This window comes from Embiotoca jacksoni, unplaced genomic scaffold (genome assembly GCF_022577435.1).
Source record: "Embiotoca jacksoni isolate LCO1_2020_lvr unplaced genomic scaffold, fEmbJac1.0.p SCAF_14, whole genome shotgun sequence".
In the NCBI taxonomy this organism is placed as follows: Eukaryota; Metazoa; Chordata; class Actinopteri; family Embiotocidae; genus Embiotoca; species Embiotoca jacksoni.
Genome location: NW_027185274.1, coordinates 4,083,214 through 4,103,702, shown reverse-complemented (window position 1 = coordinate 4,103,702; position 20,489 = coordinate 4,083,214). Strand labels below are relative to the sequence as shown.

General features: G+C 43.1%; 3 protein-coding genes across 5 annotated transcripts; all 3 read left to right on the top strand.

Annotated features, from left to right (window-relative positions):
• Positions 1-236: 236 nt before the first annotated feature.
• LOC138197067 (apolipoprotein A-I-like) lies at positions 237-2,428 on the top strand. Of its 2 annotated transcripts, none has more exons than XM_069147538.1 (4): positions 237-263; positions 950-995; positions 1,113-1,257; positions 1,426-2,428. In XM_069147538.1, exons 2-4 carry the CDS (start codon positions 959-961, stop codon positions 2,027-2,029), a joined length of 786 nt encoding a protein of 261 aa, XP_069003639.1. In that variant the 5' UTR covers positions 237-263; positions 950-958; the 3' UTR covers positions 2,030-2,428. The 2 variants fall into 2 exon arrangements, with proteins under 2 accessions (XP_069003639.1, XP_069003640.1); XM_069147539.1 differs by lacking the exon at positions 237-263 and adding an exon at positions 592-625.
• Positions 2,429-3,821: 1,393 nt separating this feature from the next.
• LOC138197501 (T-box transcription factor TBX1-A) lies at positions 3,822-6,318 on the top strand. The gene is made up of 7 exons (XM_069148376.1): positions 3,822-3,849; positions 4,353-4,527; positions 4,603-4,704; positions 4,851-5,022; positions 5,139-5,294; positions 5,373-5,437; positions 6,279-6,318. The coding sequence occupies exons 1-7, from the start codon at positions 3,822-3,824 to the stop codon at positions 6,316-6,318; spliced, it is 738 nt and encodes a 245-aa protein (XP_069004477.1).
• A 1,054-nt stretch (positions 6,319-7,372) lies between these two features.
• On the top strand, positions 7,373-20,119 carry bace1 (beta-secretase 1). Of its 2 annotated transcripts, XM_069147537.1 has the most exons (10): positions 7,373-7,552; positions 7,881-8,331; positions 12,139-12,227; positions 12,323-12,539; positions 13,245-13,382; positions 13,478-13,612; positions 13,704-13,805; positions 14,571-14,720; positions 18,257-18,428; positions 18,583-20,119. In XM_069147537.1, the coding sequence occupies exons 2-10, from the start codon at positions 7,975-7,977 to the stop codon at positions 18,819-18,821; spliced, it is 1,599 nt and encodes a 532-aa protein (XP_069003638.1). In that variant the 5' UTR covers positions 7,373-7,552; positions 7,881-7,974; the 3' UTR covers positions 18,822-20,119. The 2 variants fall into 2 exon arrangements, with proteins under 2 accessions (XP_069003638.1, XP_069003636.1); XM_069147535.1 differs by having other exon boundaries at positions 7,373-8,331.
• The last annotated feature ends 370 nt before the right edge of the window (positions 20,120-20,489 follow it).

Sequence of the window (20,489 nt, the reverse complement as noted above, 5' to 3'; positions counted from 1 at the left end):
TCCATTGATATGACACTGATAATCTGCGGCTGAGCCTGTTGTTGCTGAGTGATCGCCTCCCGGCAGGTGACCGTTGAACTCTCGACCAAGTCCCCTTGCTGAGGGAGAGGCCTGGGGGGTGAGGTCCACCTCCACGGACACACAGAGCCCTCACAGCTCCACTCCCTCCTCCCTCCTCCCCATGCCGACTCATCCCTCGGCCGGGCTCTATAAAAAGTCCTGCTCTTGCTGGAGTTGTTCAGTCTCGTCACCAACTCCACCAGGTAAGACAAGCATCTGCTGTGGCTATAACTGGAACTCTCGGGCTGTAGTTTAGGATGTCAGGAAAGAATAAGTGTCTGCCAGAGTGAGCTTTCTGTACTCTGTTCTCTCAGCATTAATGACGTCTCTTCAGAAAAGTCAACTTTAAACTGTGACTTTAAGATATTTCTTTCATTAGTTGTAACTTTGGGGGTTATGCTGGTCAGCTTGAGGTGATATCATCCTCATTTTAAAAGAGATATCTCTAAAGTGAAGTGGGTCTGGATTGAGTCTGTCTCTTCGTCTGTCTCTGAATCCAGACGGCCGAATTGCTAATTCTGTGACTGTATTTTACTGCAAAACCTGAAACAGGATTACACAGCAGGTCAGAGCTGATCTTCTTAAACTGCCTCTCTAATCGTCCCAGATTATAGCTTCTTTGAATAGATGGCCATATGCTGCATGCAAACTCATTTGGGCAAAGTCAGGGATGAGTGGGCTGCAACGGCGTTGTCACTTTTAAGACTTTTAAGCCTCCTTTAGGTGGGAGAATCAAGATTCATTGGATAAAAGGGTTCCCACTTTTCAGTTGGTTTTTTTTTTATTGTTAATTTCTCCTTTTTAAACAGTTTTCTGAAACTCCTTTAACTGCAATACTGGGATTGTAACGTTGCAACTCAATAATAAGCTTATTTTTTGCTTCTTCTAGACCACCACCATGAAATTCCTGGCTCTTGTCCTTCTGCTGGCCGTCGGTGAGTACCGAAAGCACCTCTCTTACTTACAGGAGATAGTTTAACTTGCATGTACAGCTTTGTTCAGTCACTAGATCTATTTTACATGATGGTTTCTTTGTTTCTGTCTCATCCCAGGCTCTCATGCCGCTACCATGCAGGCTGATGCACCCTCTCATCTGCAACATATCCGCAGTGTTGTGGATATGTACATGACTATGGCTAAGGATGGTGCCGTCAAGGCTCTGGACCAGCTCGATGACACTCCATACAGCGAGCTCAAGTAAGGCAATCTCAACCGGTTGCACCCTTTTTTGTTATCTACACTTGCTTGATGGTCACTTGTGGTGTTAGTCGCCTTTTACAGTTCTCCAGTCCCTGTTCACTCTTTGGTGTGTTTATTTAAATCTTGCTAATATGACTTTGCCTTCCCATCTCTGTTCTTTGCCAGGGTCACACTGGTTAGTCGCCTTGATGAGATGCACAGTCAGATCAAGGCAGCTCAGCAAAGTGTTTCCCCCATGACCGACAGCGTTGTCAGTACCATCTCCGAAGCCACCGCTGATTTCCGTGCCTCTGTCATTGCTGACATTGCCAGCCTGAAGGCTGACCTCGAGCCTAAGCGCGCCAAGCTGAGGGAGGTCGTTGAGAAGCACTTGGCCGACTACCGCCTCCAGTTGGAGCCCATCATCAAAGAGTACTATGACAAGCACACCACTGAAATGGAAGCCCTGAGGGTCAAGTTGGAGCCCATTGTGACCGAGCTGCGCCAGAAGGTGGCCACCAATGTGGACGAGACCAGGGAAGCCCTGATGCCCATTGTGGAGTCTGTGCGCACCAAGCTTGTTGAGCGTCTGGAGAATCTGAGGGAGCTGGCTACCCCCTACGTTAACGAGTACAAGGAGCAGTTGAAGCAGGCCTACAGCCAGGCTCAGGGCATCGACGCCGAGCAGGTCACTGCCCTGAGGGAAAAGATTGCACCCATGGCTGAAGACATCAAGATTAAGCTCCAAGCCATCTTCGCAGCCATCGGCGAAGCCATGTCCAAGAGCTAAATCATCTCCACCCTGTTCCTGTAACTAACCTCACTTCCTGTCCGTCCTCTAGATCCATTCCACCTTTCTCTCTCCATTCCCTCTTTCCTCACAAACAGACCACCTTTCCAAATGAAGCGCCTAACCGATGAGCAAAAATGTCAGGACTCTTTCTCTCTCGCCTCGCAAACTTGTTCCGCGCGCACAAGCTCAAGCACACGCAAGCCCACACACACTCAGACGAGTACACACTCAGCACACACCTGCTTTGCTCTTCACATGCCGTGGCTAGACACCACTTTGTGTAAGAAGTGTACGTGAATGATCACAAGTGCTTGAATCTCTGTGTGATGATGCTTGTCTCATGAAAACTGTGCTTTGATGAAATACAGCTCAATAAACATCTGACTGTTGATACTACTCTGCTTGCTGAAATGTTTTTTTTTTCTAAATGATCTACAACAATACATGCATGTCTACCCCATCTAAGGTAAGCATTACTTTGTAATTACTCCAAACTCTTAAAATCCATGTTAAAAAATACACCTGCAGGAATAAGAGTACACATTCAGCTTTATTGGAATGTTTTTGACCTCCATCAGCACCTAAGGTCACATCACCGACACACATTATTTTGAGAGGTCATCATTGATCAAAAAGGTCCATTGGAAAACAATATTAATACAATCTGTTCTACTTAAGCCTGGCATCCGATGGCATGTGAGATATTTATGTCTGTGGTACTGAAAGCTGGTGATTAATGAGTCGATCAGAGAGTGAATTATTGGCTTATTGACAAAATCAAGTCTTCTTGTTCTTTAGCAGAATTTTTTTTTCTACTTTTGGATCCTTCAGGTGGGAATATTTCAACACGGCCCCATCATAGAGCCGCATGAGGTCACACACACACACACACACACACACACACACACACACACACACACACACACACACACACACACACACACACACACACACACACACACACACACACACACACGCACACACACACTAATGGAGGAGTTCTGCCTGCCATCAAGGACATCCTGGCATTCAGTGTCTCCAGCATGTGGACCAGGGAAACCAGGAACCAAACCACTGACCTTACAATTACTGGGCAACCTGCTCTTCCATCTGAGCCACAGCTAACACGGAAGTTCACTACTAAAAATTAAAAGTAGTCTGAAAGTCTTTCATGTAATTTTAGTGTCAAAACATACTACTTAAAGTAAGGCTTCTGTAGCCTTGAAGTGAATATCTTACAGGCATTTCCCTTGTATCTAGTTAAAAGTAAGATACTTATTAGTAAAAGGCAAGTGATATTTCATTGAATTAATTCAAATGATCAGCCTGAGAAAGCACGAGATAATCCACTTTAAATCGACAATGGAGAATGCACTGTATTATATGTTGTATTTTATTAGATATGCCATAGTGTTGCTCACTAACAAAAACCAGAAATATCTGCCTTGGCGAGTCTTAAGGAAAAATGGACTCCCCAATTAATGGGGTGTTGAAAATTTGCTCACAGAAAAAAGTCTATGAATAATACAAGCAGTTTGTTGCTGGCTTCATCTGTCCACACCCAGTAACATTGTCCTGATTAGGAGGTTATTAATGTGCTCAAGGGTCGGTCAAGACAAGCTCCACTTCAGGCTTCAGGCTATGAGAAACAATGGGCAACAGGGCAGAGATTTCTAAATGCTCCAAAAACATTGTGTGTGTGTGTGTGTGTTGTGCAGTCACAATTCTTGGTGCATGCAAGTGTGTGCAGCTGTGATTAGTGCATGTCAGTGGCACTGTGAGTATTGTAATGGATGAGGCCGGCATGGAGGTCCCCGGTGAGAGTGTGATGTGTATAAAACCAGCTTGTTCGGCGCCACAAACAGACACTCCCAAGGCTTGGATGTACATCTACCGCAGCACCTGCCTCTGGAATGAGGGAGACATTTTTTTGTTCTCAGTTTTAAGTTGTGTTTTTTTTTTTCTCCGCTGGTCTTAACGTGATGACAGGAGGTACGACTGGTGGTTAGAAGTGGATGAAGAGGAACACAAATATCTGTCTCTCCACTGTCTGTACCTGCTGTATCCTGTAGAATGTCACGGGGGGCTGGAGCTTATCCCAGCTGACTTTGGGCCTATGTGGATGTACCCTGGACAGATCACCAGAGAACAAAAATATCAAAGGAAGAAATAAAACAGCAGCTTCATTCATGATATCAACCCTGAAGACATTGAAAATATGAATGGTAAGTGTTTTATGTTAAAAACTGTGTAGTTATGTGATGATGATTAAACAAACACACGTTTACCACGCACATCATCTGTCCTCTGCTCTCCTCAGGTCTTCAGCTGTCTCAGAGCTGCGAACTATCTCTGCCCTGCTGCGCAGACGGGGGGTCACTGTCGAGCACCAAGGCCCCCCAGGTCAGCGGGGTCAGAGTTCAGCTGGAGATGCAGTCCCTCTGGCAGCAGTTTGACCAGCTGGGCACAGAGATGATTGTTACCAAAGCTGGAAGGTGACAAAAACCTTTACTTTTAACTATCGTACCTCTCTTTGTCTTTCTTAATACATTATATTCTTTTATATACAGGAGGATGTTTCCAACCTTCCAGGTGCGAATCTCAGGGATGGATCCTTCTGCTGAATATGTGCTGCTCATGGACTTCATCCCTGTTGACGACAAAAGATACAGGTGTGACACATACAGAGTCAGCGGTGCAGGACTTAATGTGTAGTATGACGACTTACACAAATGTACTTAGCTTATTTATAATCTGTTGTACATCAAACCCCGTTTCGTCTCACCCAATAAGTCTTATTTCAAACATTTTGTGTCAGATATGCGTTCCACAGCTCATCCTGGTTGGTGGCTGGGCGGGCGGACGTCGCAGCCCCGAGCAGGATGCATTTCCACCCAGACTCACCTGCGCGTGGAGCCCAGTGGATGAAGCAGACCGTATCCTTCGACACTCTGAAGCTCACCAATAACCTGCTGGATGACAACGGACATGTCAGTCGATGTCTTTAATGTGACTCATGCTTTTACTTTACTTTTTTATTCATTAGAGGACATAAAATTGTCTATTCTGACTTGGTTGTTATGTGTTTTCTCCTGCATCTCCTCAGATGATACTTAACTCCATGCATCGCTACCAGCCTCGCTTCCATGTGGTGTATGCAGATCCAGGGCCGAACAGCCATTTAAATGCATATAGGAACTTCTGCTCCTTCTACTTTCCCGAGACACGGTTCATGGCCGTCACTGCTTATCAAAACCACAGGGTAGGTAACGGAGTTTCAAAAACTAAAAATCTGTCTTTGCTTTTTATCCACCATCCTCATTCTCTCTGTCTCTCTCAGATCACTCAGCTGAAAATTGCAAGCAATCCATTTGCTAAAGGCTTCAGGACTACAGACCAGGCTTGGTGAGTGTCTCATCCATTCAGACGGATTTTGACTGTTTAAGAACCTAGCTTTTCCTGGATAGGCTGAATGAAATCATGTCAACACCACAGTGTATCTTTTTCAAATAGTGATAAGCCTGCAGTCTCTGTGATAGCTAATCTTTGACCTTTGATTGAAAAGTAGGTTCATGCATGGCAGGTTAGTGGCCATATCACCATGTTTACTATTCAGCTAAGCCTGAGAGATATGTGTTTGTGCAGGCATGCATCCCTCTGTCTGCAATATTTGTCTGACTATAACTGTGTGTGTGTGTGTGTGTGCGCGCGCGCGCGCGTGTGTGTGTGTGTGTGTAGGGGTGGTAATACCAGCCCACTTGCAGTGTTATGTCCACCAGAGGGCAGAGTTGAGCCCCTCACCACTAAACCTGCAGAGCAGCGATGTGGTCCAAAGACTTCAGCCAGTGAGTATCTCTGAGTATTTTACAGTACACCACATTTCATCCACATTCTTAACGTACACATTTTGATTTCAGATTTCTTTTTTTAATTGAAACAAACAAACAAAAATAGAATTCCACTCGTGAATCTTTGGTTGAGTTTGTTGATATAAGAAGGAGGATTAAAGATGAGACTGAAAAAACACAGCTTAAAGCTCTCTTTTTTCATTTATCCAGCAATGTTTTGACCTTCATGATGTATTCATCAGTTTTAATACTCCTGTGTTGTGAAGCTGGATCAATTAATAAGTAAAATCTGATGATTTAAATCAGCAGTGAACTATCGATTTAAATTAGATAGACCCAGACTTTGGTCTAAATGCTCATCAATACCTGTCTAAATATTTTTTCTTTTGCATCCTCAGGACAGGAGGACCCAGCACCGCTGTTGGCGGAGCAGTGTGAACTGTTCCACCACAGTAAAGACTCAGTGGGTCTCACCATGGAGAGGAAGGATGGGAACAGTTTAGACTGCTTCCTTCATATCCCTTCATACTGGGAATGTGCAGGATCATCTTAAAGAGAGCCAACCTGTCACAGGAATCGAGGAGAGAAAAGTGTCAGTATTCAAAATTAAATTTCAGCAATTGCTGACTTCTGATATCATAAAGGTTGTAGTGTTTTTAAATGTATATGGCTTCTTTAAATTATGTCTCACACACACACACACACACACACACACACACACACACACACACACGCGTTGTAAATAATAAATGAATAACATATATAAAACAGTCATAGTCGCTGCAAACTTACAACTGAGAACAATTACACAATTACAATTACATGATAGTCACAATCAATGGCAATTTCAATAAAATCACATGTTCAAGTCTTGTTGTAATATTTGTGCAAATGTAATGCATCGATTTGTTGTATCAGTTAATAAAATTACACCCTGAACTCTTAGTTTGTGACTTTTCCAACATTTAGGTTTAAATAAGCGTGTTTATGTGTTATGCGTATAGAAACCTCGTGATCTGCAGAGAAGTCCCGGTGAAAACTACATTACCCAGATTGCGGTGTTTCTTAGGTTATTTCCGGCAGAAGCGGCGGAGAGGGGACACAACATGACAGCGATGTCGCCTTCAAACTAAAAGACGTTGTGGAAAAATGGAAAATGTTGTGCATGTAAATCACATAGAGTAAAAGAGATAATGTTTTTCAAGTGAATCCATTTCAAGTAATACATCCTATTGAAGTAGTTCTTTTGTAAAACAGCTCCACACCAAACATGGACATCTGGTGCAATGTGATAACAACAGTGGAAACCACGCTTAATAAAGTAAAGCGAAATTCGTTATCGCATCATTCGCACTAGATAACCCGACATCAAAGTGGACTACTTGGTTTGATAGATTATAAACCACTTTGATGGGAGTTTGGGAGTGCGCTGCTATCTTATTTTAAAGGTTCTTACAGGAACTCGCGTGGTTTTGCCATTTTACTTGACCGCGGTGATGCTTGCGCTCGCAGCTCTGAGGGATGCAGCGGGGTAGATGGAGGAGGAGGAAGAGGTGAAGGACTGGGAGGCGGAGAACAGAATGAACGGCTCGGAAACCGGGAAGGATGCGGATTACGGTAGCCTGCCGGCCTGCCTGCTTACCGACGATGGTCTCGGTCGCTTGACATGAAGGTGCGCGGAAAAAACCACGCCGGCCTGCGGTTTGTTGTTTTGCGGAGCACGGGGGGGGAAATCTCTAATTTACCCGTTGCCTCAAATAATCTGTGACACGGAGGGTTGCCTGGTATAATTGTGAAGGTGATCTGATTTCTACTGCGGGCTGTTTCGTATTTACTAGTTTCTATTTCCAAAACTCTTGCCTCGTGTCCATTTAACATAAAAGAAAACAGGGTGAAAGATAGTGACCTCGTCCCTCTTATTTACGGTTGAACTGCCATCATGGTTTTAGCCGTCATTTTAGCACCATCGCCACCTGATCTGCTCTCCTGTGCTGCTGCAGGCTGGGTGTCAAACTGAAGGGAGCGCCTTGAAGTCAAAGCCAAACACACCAACAACAACAAAAAAACAAAAACACAACCGAGCCGCGTTTCAGCATGGAGGCGTCGACGTCACAGCCTCGCTGGTTGACGGGTATGTTTATATGGACGACTTTGTGTCAGCTCAGCAGCGGTCAATCCGCCCCTGACTCCTCGGGCCTGTCTCTAGCCATCCGCGTGCCACTGCGGCAAGGCGCTCGCAGTGAGCAGCCGCCTCCACCTCCACCGCCACCTGCCGCGGCCACCGCCGCTGCCTCGAACCGCGAACGCGGCACCGCGGGTCGGCACCTTGCGCGCCGGCGGAGAGGAGCGGCAGCGGGTGGTGTTAGCTTCGTGGACATGATTGATAATCTGCGTGGGAAGTCCGGCCAGGGGTACTACGTGGAGATGGCCGTGGGTTCTCCTCCGCAGAAGGTAAAGGTGTTATTCAGTCCGTGTGATTAATGTGTAGTCTCCCTGACTTCTTTATGTATTGTGTGCACTTTTTTTGACCTTTGAACAGGGATCTACTATCACCAAATCAAATGAATTAAAACCAGGGACACCCTAACAATCAATAGAGTCTTTATTTAAGGATGGCATTCAGTATTCTTACTTTCTGCTGCCCTTGCAAATTTAATTACCATTTTTTTTTTGTCTGTCACTCCCTGTTTCTTTCAGCTGATTTCAAGTCTACTATATTTGAATGAATATTATATTAAATACCAGGTGTACTTAATGTACTTTGTATTTGTGTTCTTCGTAACTCTATTCTGTCTCTTGACCATGTGCCCCCTTCAAATAATCACTGAATCTTGTAACCTATATTGTCACAAATATATAAAAGTGAACAACACTGCCAGACCATGAACAGCAAAGATGTGCAATTTTACCTGCGTTATGCTTTTACCTCAGTCTTGCATCAGTGTGACTATATGTGTGTGTCTGTGTCTCTCACCTGTTTTGAATAATTACACAACAGGTTACAACACTAACAGGCGTTTTAACTCATCTGTACGCAGCACACACACACACACACACACACACACACTTTAAGGGTGACAGCAATTTTATGAAAGTACCATAGAATATACTCTGACATTACATGGGAGGTGATATCACTGTAAACTTATAACCACTTTGATAACACACCTACAGCATGTGCTTAACTACATTGTAGATATATGTATGTTTCCTAATATAAGATTTCTACATTTGTTTTAAATTGATGGAAAAGTACTTGAAATATACCGTCCGATTGTTCTATACTGTGGATAGTGACAGATGGCCTGTGTGAGTGTGTGTGTGTGAAAGTGAGAGAAAGGCCTGAATGATACAGACAGATAATGGAACCATTAATTCTGCAGAGTGAGGACTGCCAGCTGGGTGCAGCTGCGGTGTACAGGCTGGCACACAGAGGGCGACGGCGGAGGGAGAAACAGAGAGAGAGATGAGGAGAGGGAGAGTGGATGACAGCAGAGAGAGGGGAGAAGATGGAGAGAACAAAAAAAGTGTCAAAGACAAGAAAGAGATTGATAATGTAGGAGAAGGAACTGTGTGTCAGAGGGAGGATGTGGGAGTTTGACAGGGAGCTTTCAGGAACTACAGGAATGACTGTCGCCAGATGATGAGGGAGATGGAGGGTGCAGAGTGGAGGTGTCATTCTGCCACTGAGGCATTTATATCAATGAGAGTTGACAGAAAGAGTGAGGGAGAGACGCGTGTGGTTCATATCACCACTAGTCAGCTGAGGTCTGTCAGCACTGACAGACAACAGTGTTTTGGAGAGCGAGAGAGTGAATATCCTTCAATCAGCGGTTTGTTCTTTGAGATGTATAAACATTTCTCTCCAAAACACCGACATATTTTCATCTTAAATGGAGTCAGGACGCGAGCAGGTTACCGAGCACAGGGGCCTTTTGATTGGTTGTGGAAGTTTGACTATTTTCCCCATGATGTCGTGTAAATGGCTTCCTCCAGCCCCATGTTATGTCTGTCTAATGTTTCTAAACTGTGGTACTAAAGAGGTCTGTTTCAGCCTGCGTGAGCCAGTGAGCTCTACTTGCAGCAGTACTTTTTTGTTTTGTAATGGATGTGTTTGTCATAATGTTTTCATGGGCCACATGGACTCTACACTGTCCATGGCAGTCTGATTGCTACCAGCTCCATGACCTTTGACCAAAGGGTAATCAATATGAATGCAGTTATGGGCAAAAATCCAAGTTAATTAAATGCATGCCAGTGGTCTATGCACCATTTACATTTTTGTTGCATTCATTGTCTTATAGCATTAAACCAAACATTGAAAGCATTTTTTAAAATGTTTATATTTTTCAGCTGTAAAAAATATACAAAAATAAAGCAAACTTAAAATCGACTAAAACTTGGTTTCAAGTATGAAATATATCTTTCTGACATTCAATATTTAAGGATAACTAACCAAGAATCAAAGTGTACATAAAGGATTCCTGTTAAGTTTAACACTCAATAACAGGTAATATGTTTCACTCAGAGCTGTGTAGGTCTGGTTTGAACAGGTTTCAGTGACAGTGGCCTGTCAACATCAGCTAGCAAACGTTTTGATTGAAATATTGCTAAATCCTTATTGGTGCATGGAAGGATGTGACATCACCACTTTCCAACTGAGCCCCATCCACCTCAAAAGCTGCATTTACTGTACAGAGCATTGTAAATACCCTGACCATTTTATTTAGGTGTTCAAATTCTGAATGTGAAAACATACACTCTGTGTCGGGCCCTCGGAAATTCAAGATCCAATACTTTATTGCTGTATCGACATTATTAATAATGATATACATAAATGGAATTTCTTTGTGAGCTCACAAAGAAGACAAAAATAGTACAACCACTCAGTCATACAGCACATAATACATTAATCAAGAATCAGACAGATAGGTTAAATTCATTAAAGGATAAAATATGTGTGTAAAATACAATAAAATCAACTATATCAAATATAATGGCTGGAACAGACAGGCCCTCAGCCAGGCAGGACAGGAAGACACACAGAGACAGTGCCGGGAAAGACGGGAGGTCTCAGTGTGTCAGGATGCAGCCTTCGGTATTTGTGAGCGACCGTGTGCACTATTGTGTGCAGACCCTGGTGACTCGGGAAGTGTGTGTGTGTGTGTGTGTGTGTGTGTGTGTGTGTGTGTGTGTGTGTGTGTGTGTGTGTGTGTGTGTGTGTGTGTGAAAGCAACAGATCTATCCTGTGCAGTCAGCAGATTTCTGTCCAAGAGAGGAAGACAGAAGTGTGTACAGCATGATGGCTGATAGTGCTGCTGCTTGTAGAGATATGAAGTATACGCAGGGCTGTGTGTTTATCATTGATGTGGAAATACTGTGTGTGTGTGTGTGTGTGTGTGTGTGTGTGTGTGTTAGGGAGAAAATAAGGTAGACCAAGTCAGGATTTTTTTCTTCTGGGCTCTCAGGCATGGCCCTTGAGACAGTAGCGCTTCTCTGGATATTTAAAGAGCCAATCCATTATTGAAGAGCTTGCTGTGGCTGCCCGCCTGTCTCATCTGTTTGAATGTTTCTGTCCATCTTCGCTGCCAATGTCTTCTTTCACTTTGTCAGTCACGGATAAAATGAAATTAGAAACGTTATTTGACATACAGTGCGCCATACAGTAGGCAATATGTAGTAAACTGTGGATTATAATACATTATGTAATGAATATATAGTTGGTATTGTATTTTTCTGTTGACATCGCTGTCTGCCATTGTGCTCCATTCACACATTCACTTACTGTTTGCAAAATATGATACTCACGTACTGTAGAGATGCAGGAGGAGAGGAGTTGAATGGGCAACCTGAGAGGAAGGGAGGGTGAGTGGAGACGGAGACGGGACGCAGAAGGACATTCAGGTCAAGAGGAAGCATCGCAGGACATTACAACGAAAGAGAAATGGATATGGAGAAAGCCTGAGGGATGAAAAATGAATATCAGATGGGGGAGGGGCTAAATAATTTGAGAAAAAAGGACCTGAGGCCAAAACTGTAAAAAGAAAAAAAAGTGAGAAATAAGTAGATATAAAACAAAATTGTTTTACAAATGGACATTTTTCTCCTAAGTAGAGAAGACACAAATTAAAGTAGCTCTTCAGAGACACACAGAACATAATCAATCGAACCCAAGCACCAGTTTTACAAACGCATTGATTTCTGCACACAGTATATATTTAATACATCTCTGTCTCTCCATTGCCCTGCTCTCATTAGTTGAATATCCTGGTGGATACAGGAAGCAGTAACTTCGCGGTCGGGGCAGCTGCTCACCCTTTCCTCCGCAGATACTACCATCGTTCACTGTGAGTAGAGACACAATCACAGTTCAAATATACATAAACAGCATTTCCACTGAGGTTGGAGGAAAGTCAAGCTCTTCTCCTCGGTCCATTCGCAGCTCCAGTTCGTACCGCGACCTGGGTAGGAGTGTGTACGTGCCCTACACCCAGGGCCGCTGGGAAGGGGAGCTGGGCACCGACCTGGTCTCCGTCCCGCACGGCCCCAACGCCACGCTGCGTGCCAACATCGCTGCAATCACCCAGTCAGATCGCTTCTTCATCAATGGATCCAACTGGGAGGGAATCCTGGGACTTGCCTACGCTGACATAGCCCGGGTAAGAAGAGCGAACCACTTGGTCTTTCAATGTGTGCAAACAAATCGTCGAATAGATCCAGTTTGAAGCTGTACAAGACTTTTAAAAACACCAGTGCTCACGATTATCAAATCAATTGAGGACAATACCCAGAAATGACTTTGTGTCATGCCTACTGAATTATTGAGGGACGAAAACTAAAATTATTAGTCTCATTAAGGTCTCTACATACTGGAGGTGTTTTATTTGTGCAAATAATTTGCAGTTTTTTTGTTTTTTTTCAAACTTGTGTTCATAAAAGCACTTTCACACAAAATGCAAATATTACACGCTGCGAATAAGAGCATCAATCAATCACATTGTGCAGAACGACCATCCCATCACTACTCAGGCGGATCTGTGGATTGTTTCAAGTCCTAATGGCCTTTGGCAGAATTTTGAAACTACTGAAGCAGCCTTTAACCAATCGACATTGACAATGCACCATATGTTGCAAACCAAAACTCAGCAAGCTGTTAACAGCTGCCTCAATATGAGCAAAGAACGCCGAAATGTTGGTAAATGACCAGGGCAGACTTTTAAAAAAAGAAAATGCTCGGCATATGTGATTTCACAGCAGGTGCGCTGACTGGTGGATGAGGATATTTTAGACACTGAAAGCTAAAGACAGACACTTATTTTGGCCTTTCAGAAAGCCATCTCATTGATTTCTCTTTCTCTTTCTAGCCCGATGAGACACTGGAGCCGTTCTTTGACTCTTTGGTTCGCCAGACTTCTGTCCCCAACCTCTTCTCTCTCCAGCTGTGTGGTGCGGGCTTCACCCAGAACTACTCCCTGGGCAGCGCTACAGTCGGCGGCAGCATGGTGAGACATGCAGAGACACACACACACACACACACAACTCATCTACTATTGTATTTCAATCCAGCTCTGGATTCTATTTTTCCCTGTGCTCCCAGATCATCGGAGGAGTGGACCCATCACTCTACGTGGGAGAGCTTTGGTACACTCCCATCCGCAGGGAGTGGTACTATGAAGTTATCATCGTACGTATTGAGGTGAACGGACAGGACCTCAATATGGACTGTAAAGAGGTAAGGACCGAAGAAAGAAAGGATGATTTCATGGTTTATCATACCTATATAGGAGGTTTCTAACGTGTTACTATTTCCTTGTCTTCTACAGTACAACTATGACAAGAGCATTGTGGACAGCGGCACCACCAACCTGCGGCTCCCTAGAAAAGTCTTCCAGGCTGCAGTCAAGGCTATTGAAGCAGCCTCTTCGGTCAGTCTTCACTATACTGTAGATACCCTCTGCGTCTCTGTGTGTTGATTTCGCTGCTCCAGTCATCACTCATTTCTTGAGATCACAGATGAAAGCAGAGAATAGAATTGACTCTGAAAGACTCGTCTTCGAAGGATGTTTTACGGATTGCTTTCGCTGTTGTGTTGCTGCCTTCGAATCGGGTCGAGTTTGCTGTGTTCACGGGAAGAGCACATATGACTGAGGCCAGAGAAGTTTATTTTTTGTTGGATGCTAAGTTAATACAGTATATTGTAATTGTAGTCATGTAGAGTTTTTCTTCATTATTTAATAATAAATACATTCTGCTGAGGAACATGTTGAGCCTCCCAACGCCTCACGTCTTTGCATTTCCTGCATTATGTTACCTGCCTGCCAGCTTGCAAAATTTTTAACCTCTGTGGCTTATAGATGCTGATGGTTAACATTTCTTTGTCATGAGAACATTGAGGAGTCTTTTAGCGTTCATGTTGTTGTTTCCTATCATTTCTCACGACATAACCACTTGAGCCCCAAGTATAACGTGCACATGACTTCCCATGTCGTAACCACGAGCTCACGAGTTGAAGGCAGCTTATGAATGCAACGATGAAAGCCTACCAGAAAGTGTTCATGCAAGGAAGGCGGCACCTTTACTACTGTCGCACCCCGACTGTCTTTCATTTCCTGTCTATCTCCACCGTCAATTACCTTTACAAAAACTAAATAAGAATCACAACGATCGTCCTTTTGACCCTGTTTTTTCAGACAGAGCAGTTTCCCTCCGGCTTCTGGCTCGGGGAGCAGCTGGTATGTTGGCAGGCCGGCACCACACCCTGGCACATCTTCCCGGTCATCTCCCTCTACCTGATGAGTGAAAACCGCAACCAGTCCTTCAGAATCTCCATCCTACCGCAGGTAATTACGGTCTCTTTCTTTGGATCTCAGCGTGCTCACATAAATCAGGAGTTAACGAATGTCTCTAGCTCAGGCGGCCAGATTTGTGGTATAATGTATGTTGAGAGCATCCTATGAAATGGTCTCAGACTTACTGACTGCATTTATGAATAAGTGCAGAGATTTCATCCTCCTGGGCTCTCTGACAGGAATTCTGGCCACAATTAAGTCGCTCCATCCCTCAGCCAGTCTCTTCTATATAGTCCTCTTCAGATGAAAGAGAATTACCTTTCATTACACTTTCTAAAGCTGTGAAAAGTCTTTAAACATTTTCTTTTCAAAGCCACTCAGTCTGGCCTTGATGGTGGTAGAATGAATACGATTTGAGATTTAGAGGTGAAGATCTGTGGGAGGCTTGTGACCTTGATGCTGTCAGCAAGATGAAACGCTGGAAGAAAGTTTCTTTACCTTCTGTTATCATTAAAGTTCTTCTCCTGTCATTGATTGAACCTCCAAAAACTCCTCTCTGCTCATCAAAATTACTTGTTAAAAAGTTTTTTCCAAGAAAAAAATAATTTCCTTATGCCTTATCGTGGCTTAGATGTATTTTGACACCTTTACCTTCATTTAGTTGACATGGCTCTATGAATATACAAATAGTCCTCACCTGTATCTGCACCTAGTCCTTTGCTACACACCTCCAGCTCCACCCCACAAGTTGGGGGAGTTGCTTCCTTTGGTATATGACATATCAAATCTTTGCTGTCTGAATCTTTGTTTCTGAGACTGTCAGAATGTCACTGCACAGACAGTCTGTATAAATGAACGTCGCCTCCGGATCTCCAAAGTGAAGCCAGTGCGACGGGGGCTTGAAGTACAAAACCACTGAGGGCCAGTAGTGGCGGGCTCCAAAAAAATTAAAATGCCAGACTCCAGGCTTCCAAAACGGCACTTCACAAACCAGCGGGTTGCGGATTGAATCACTGCAGTTCCAAAACAGAAATGTTCAGGCATGGGTTTAACTGCTTATTTTGCTCATGATTTGTCTTGTATCATATTAAAAAACACCACAGGGACATTTTAACAAGGTTATAAAGGGTCTTTAAATCAGGACATAAAATACAAACTGGGAATATGAACTTGAAACGCACTTGAACACAAAGAAATATTCAGTGAAGGAAATAATTATTTGATCCCTTGCAGATTTTGTAAATTTGCCCACTGACAAAGAAATGAACGGTCTATAATTGTAATGGGAGGTTTATTTTAAGAGACAGAATATTAAAAATAAAATCCAGAAAATCACATCATGTAAAAGGTATAATTTAATTTGCATTTGATTGTTTGAAATAAGTATTTGATCCTCTACCAACTAGCAAGAATTCTGGTTCCCACAGACCGGTTAGATTAGTCCTCTCGCTTTAAGAAAGTACTCCGAATCTCAACTCATTACCTGTATAAAAGACACCTGTCCACAGAATCAATCAATCAGTTTCCAACCTCTTCACTATGGGCAAGACCAAAGAGCTGTCTAAGGACATCAGGGACAAGATTGTAGACCTGCACAAGGCTGGAATGGTCTACAAGACCATCGGCAAGCAGCTCGGTGAGAAGGAGACAACTGTTGGTGTGATTATTCAGAAATGGAAGAAACACAAAATGACCATCAATCGCCCTCGGTCTGGGGCTCCCCGCGAGATCTCGCCTCGTGGGGTATCGATGATCATGAGAAAGATGAGGGATCAGCCCAGAACTACACGGAAGGAACTTGTTAATGATCTCAAGACAGCTGGGACCACAGTCACCAAGACAACCATTGGTAACACACTACGCCGTAATGGATTAAAATCCTGCAGCGCTGCAAGATCCCCCTGCTCAAGAAGGCACATGTACAGGCCCGTCTGAAGTTTGTCAATGAACACCTGAATGATTCAGAGAAGTTTTGGGAGAAGGTGATGTGGTCAGATGAGACCAAACTCCAGCTCTTTGGCATCAACTCGACTCGCCGTGTTTGGAGGAAGAGAAATGCTGACTATAACCCCAAAAACACCGTCACCACCGTCAAGCATGGAGGTGGACACATTATGCTTTGGGGGTGTTTCTCTGCTGAGGGGACAGGATGACTTCATCGCACCGAGGGGAGGATGGACGGGACCACGTATTGTGAAATCTTGGGCGACAACCTCCTTCCCTCAGCCAGGACACTGAAGATGGGTCGTGGACGGGTCTTCCAGAAGGACAATGACCCAAAACATACGGCCAAGGCAACGAAGGAGTGGCTCAAGAAGAAGCACATTAAAGGTCATGGAGTGGCCGAGCCAGTCTCTGGACCTTAATCCCATAGAAAATCTGTGGAGGGAGCTGAAGCTTCGAGTTGCCAAGCAACAGCCTCGAAACCTTAAGGATTTGTAGAAGCTCTGCAAAGAGGAGTCGACCAAAATCCCTCCTGAGATGTTCAGACCTGGTGACCAACTACAAGAAACATCTGACCAACAACGGTTTCTCCAAGTACTGAGTCATGTTTTGGTACGGGGTCAAATACTTATTTCACACAATTAAATGCAAATCAGTTTATAACTTTTATATGATGCGAGTTTCTGGATTTTTTTATTTTTATTATATATATTCTGTCTCTCACTGTTAAAATAAACCTCCCATTACAAGTATAGACTGTTCATTTCTTTGTCAGTGGGCGAACTTACAAAATCGGCAAGGGATCGAATAATTATTTCCTTCACTGTATGTGCCAATGAAATACAACATTTTAAATACCGACAAGACACAATCAGTGTTTAAGAGTTATAATATTCTGATAATATATCAGCTAATACTAATTTTTATTTGTTCTAAATAAAACACCTAACAGATGAAAACTTGAGTTCCCTCTAGTGGACAACTGCCTGATAACACCAAATCCATCTGTGTGAGATTATTCAAATCAGTATGATACATAAAATAAATACAACACAGTCATTGGTGGTTATGCATTTGTGCTTTCAACATTTAATTGTGAGGCTTCAGACATGGCAACAGTATAATACAAAATATAGGAAACTAAGAATTCCCAGGGTCTCTCTCACATAATTGTTCCCTGTGACTTACCAGGAAAATGTTCCAAATGAAAAGAAGTGAAGGGTATTACACACTGACATTACAAAATATAAACATACTCATAAGGGTAGTAAATACATCATTTCTGGAATGTACGACAAGATAATATAGACATGCATAAACCTACCTGTGGAGCATTCACTGCTTCATTACCCTCAGTTCCTGTGTGAAACTCCAATAAACACGGATTGTTTTTTCTGTGAGGGAATCTATGAGTATAACACAGGAAATGGTGATTTTTTGTTTTTTTTGTTACCCCCACATACGATTTTGCAGCATTTTTAATGCTCTACATGTACAATCTAAGTGAGAGCTAATGCTGGTATTGTAGGCATTAAATCATGAAGGGCAGACAAGAGTGTGTTCGCTTGGTTCTATTCTGCGTACATTTTGTCTCCGTTTTTTTTTTTTTTTATTTCTTCTTATTTTTATTTTCATCTGTGCAGCAATACCTGCGGCCAGTAGAGGATGTGGCCTCTGAGAAAGAGGACTGCTACAAGTTCGCCGTGTCCCAGTCCAGCACGGGTACAGTGATGGGAGCCGTCATCATGGAAGGCTTCTACGTGGTCTTTGACCGGGAGAAGAAACGCATCGGCTTCGCCGTCAGCACCTGCCACGGTGAGGATGGAGGGATGATGAGGAGAAGAGGGGAAACAAGAAGAAAATGCAGGACAATCTCACACAACACATGATTTTATTTACAGTAATATAAATATACTGCGTCTGTTTTTCTGATTCTCAAATACCTACGATCCTTTTCTCCCATTCACAGTGCACGATGAGTTCCGCACGGCGTCGGTGGAGGGCCCGTTCCACGGCGTCGACCTGGAGGACTGCGGCTACAACATCCCCCAGACAGACGAGTCCACGCTCATGACCATCGCCTACATCATGGCGGGTATCTGCGCTCTCTTTATGCTGCCGCTGTGTCTCATGGTGTGCCAGTGGCGCTTCGCCCGCTGCCTCCACCCGAACGGGGACTTTGCCGACGACATATCGCTCCTAAAGTGAAAAAGGAGGACAGGAGTCTCCGAGACCTACACTTGAGACGCAGGACAGAGATGGATTGTGGTAAAGAAAAAAGAAGAAGAAAAAAAAAAGAAAGAAAGAATGTACGATGTTACAAAATGTTGGTGCTGTTAAAAGAGAGCTTTGAAAAGGTTTTTCAGGGATATGATATATAAAGTAAAGAAAATGCTCATATACAGTGAGCCGTGCTGCCCTCAAGTTGTTTGCAAGGATAACTAGAGCCATTACTAACCTGAGGGGACGAAGGAGAAAGGTGTTATCATCAGCATCAACTTTGCTTGTTTAAGCTACTTATGCAGATCAGCATGGCTAAAGGAACAGATGTGGGAAAAGCAAACAAATAAAATCTGTTCTTTGTTATAAATAGTGTATAAAAAAAACAAAAAAAACACAGGGATGGATTGGATTTGGAACTTTAAAAGATTTGTCTCTTAATATTGCAAAGCTCTACACCGAGTGATTTGAAATTTGGAGAAAACTCACAACCGGGATTGTTTCTATGATCTAAACAATATGAACGCGTGGTCACGTGTGTGTGTGTTTCTCGATCTTCTGTTTGTGGCTTATGAGTGAATGAGGTTGGATCTGTGTGAGCATGCCTGTATGTGTGTTGAACTGTACTGTAAGTGAAAAGTATACAGAAAGATTTAATGAAAATAAAGATACTTATGAACATGAGAAAATGATACTAGAATCTATGAAGTTACACTATCGCATATGCCAGCAAAGAATTCTGCAATGCAAATCAAATAAAGAGGCTAATTTGATGGAACATCACATTGTAAGAGCATTTAAGAGTTTAAAATCAGTTTTGCATTGTGCGAAACTGAGACGATGGAACAGTCGATATCCGATGTCACTTTTCTTCTTATATTAATAGCTTAAATTTATCTATCTACATCAAATTTTGTGCATTCCAGATCTTCTATTTGCGCTGGCACACACGCGCCAAACGCACAGTGCTTATATCTGCGAACTACTGCGGCACCCTCTGATGATCTACATGTTAACGAAACCCCAGACTCGATAGGGCTTCTCTCACAGACACGCAAACAGCCTAACTCACCACCGCTCTCAACGGGGACCATACTGTATGATTATGCTCGGACAAGGAAACCAGCCCAAAGTATGTTATACACTAAAGAACACTATGTATGTCTATAAGGGACAGTTTGTATTGTCTCTGAACAAGCTGTAAATAGATCAACTCAAAACTGTATATTTATCTGTCAGGCGCTGGCAGCACTGTTCAACCAATAAAGTACTTATTGTAACTGTAATAGGTGTTGATTTTTATTTCTAGTGGCAAAAAAAATGGTAAATGTAACAGTTTAAGCGTCATAAATTATTCACAATTTGCCATGACTTTTTTTTTCTCCTCTATTTGATGAAATATTGTGAATATTAACACAAAGTGTTAATACTGATGGTGGAAACTTCCCCGTGAACCCCATCTGATTGCATTCTTGGAGATATTTGGAGTAGGATGGAACTGTTTTTTTAATACATTATTTTAAACTAGGACCACAAAAAAATTAAATTCCTTTTAAGAAAAAGTATGGCTTGAACTGTTCTGACCTAGGGAATGGCACAAGTCCTTTATTATTTTATTTACCGCTCTCAAACAGTGCAAGTCTAACATAAATTAAT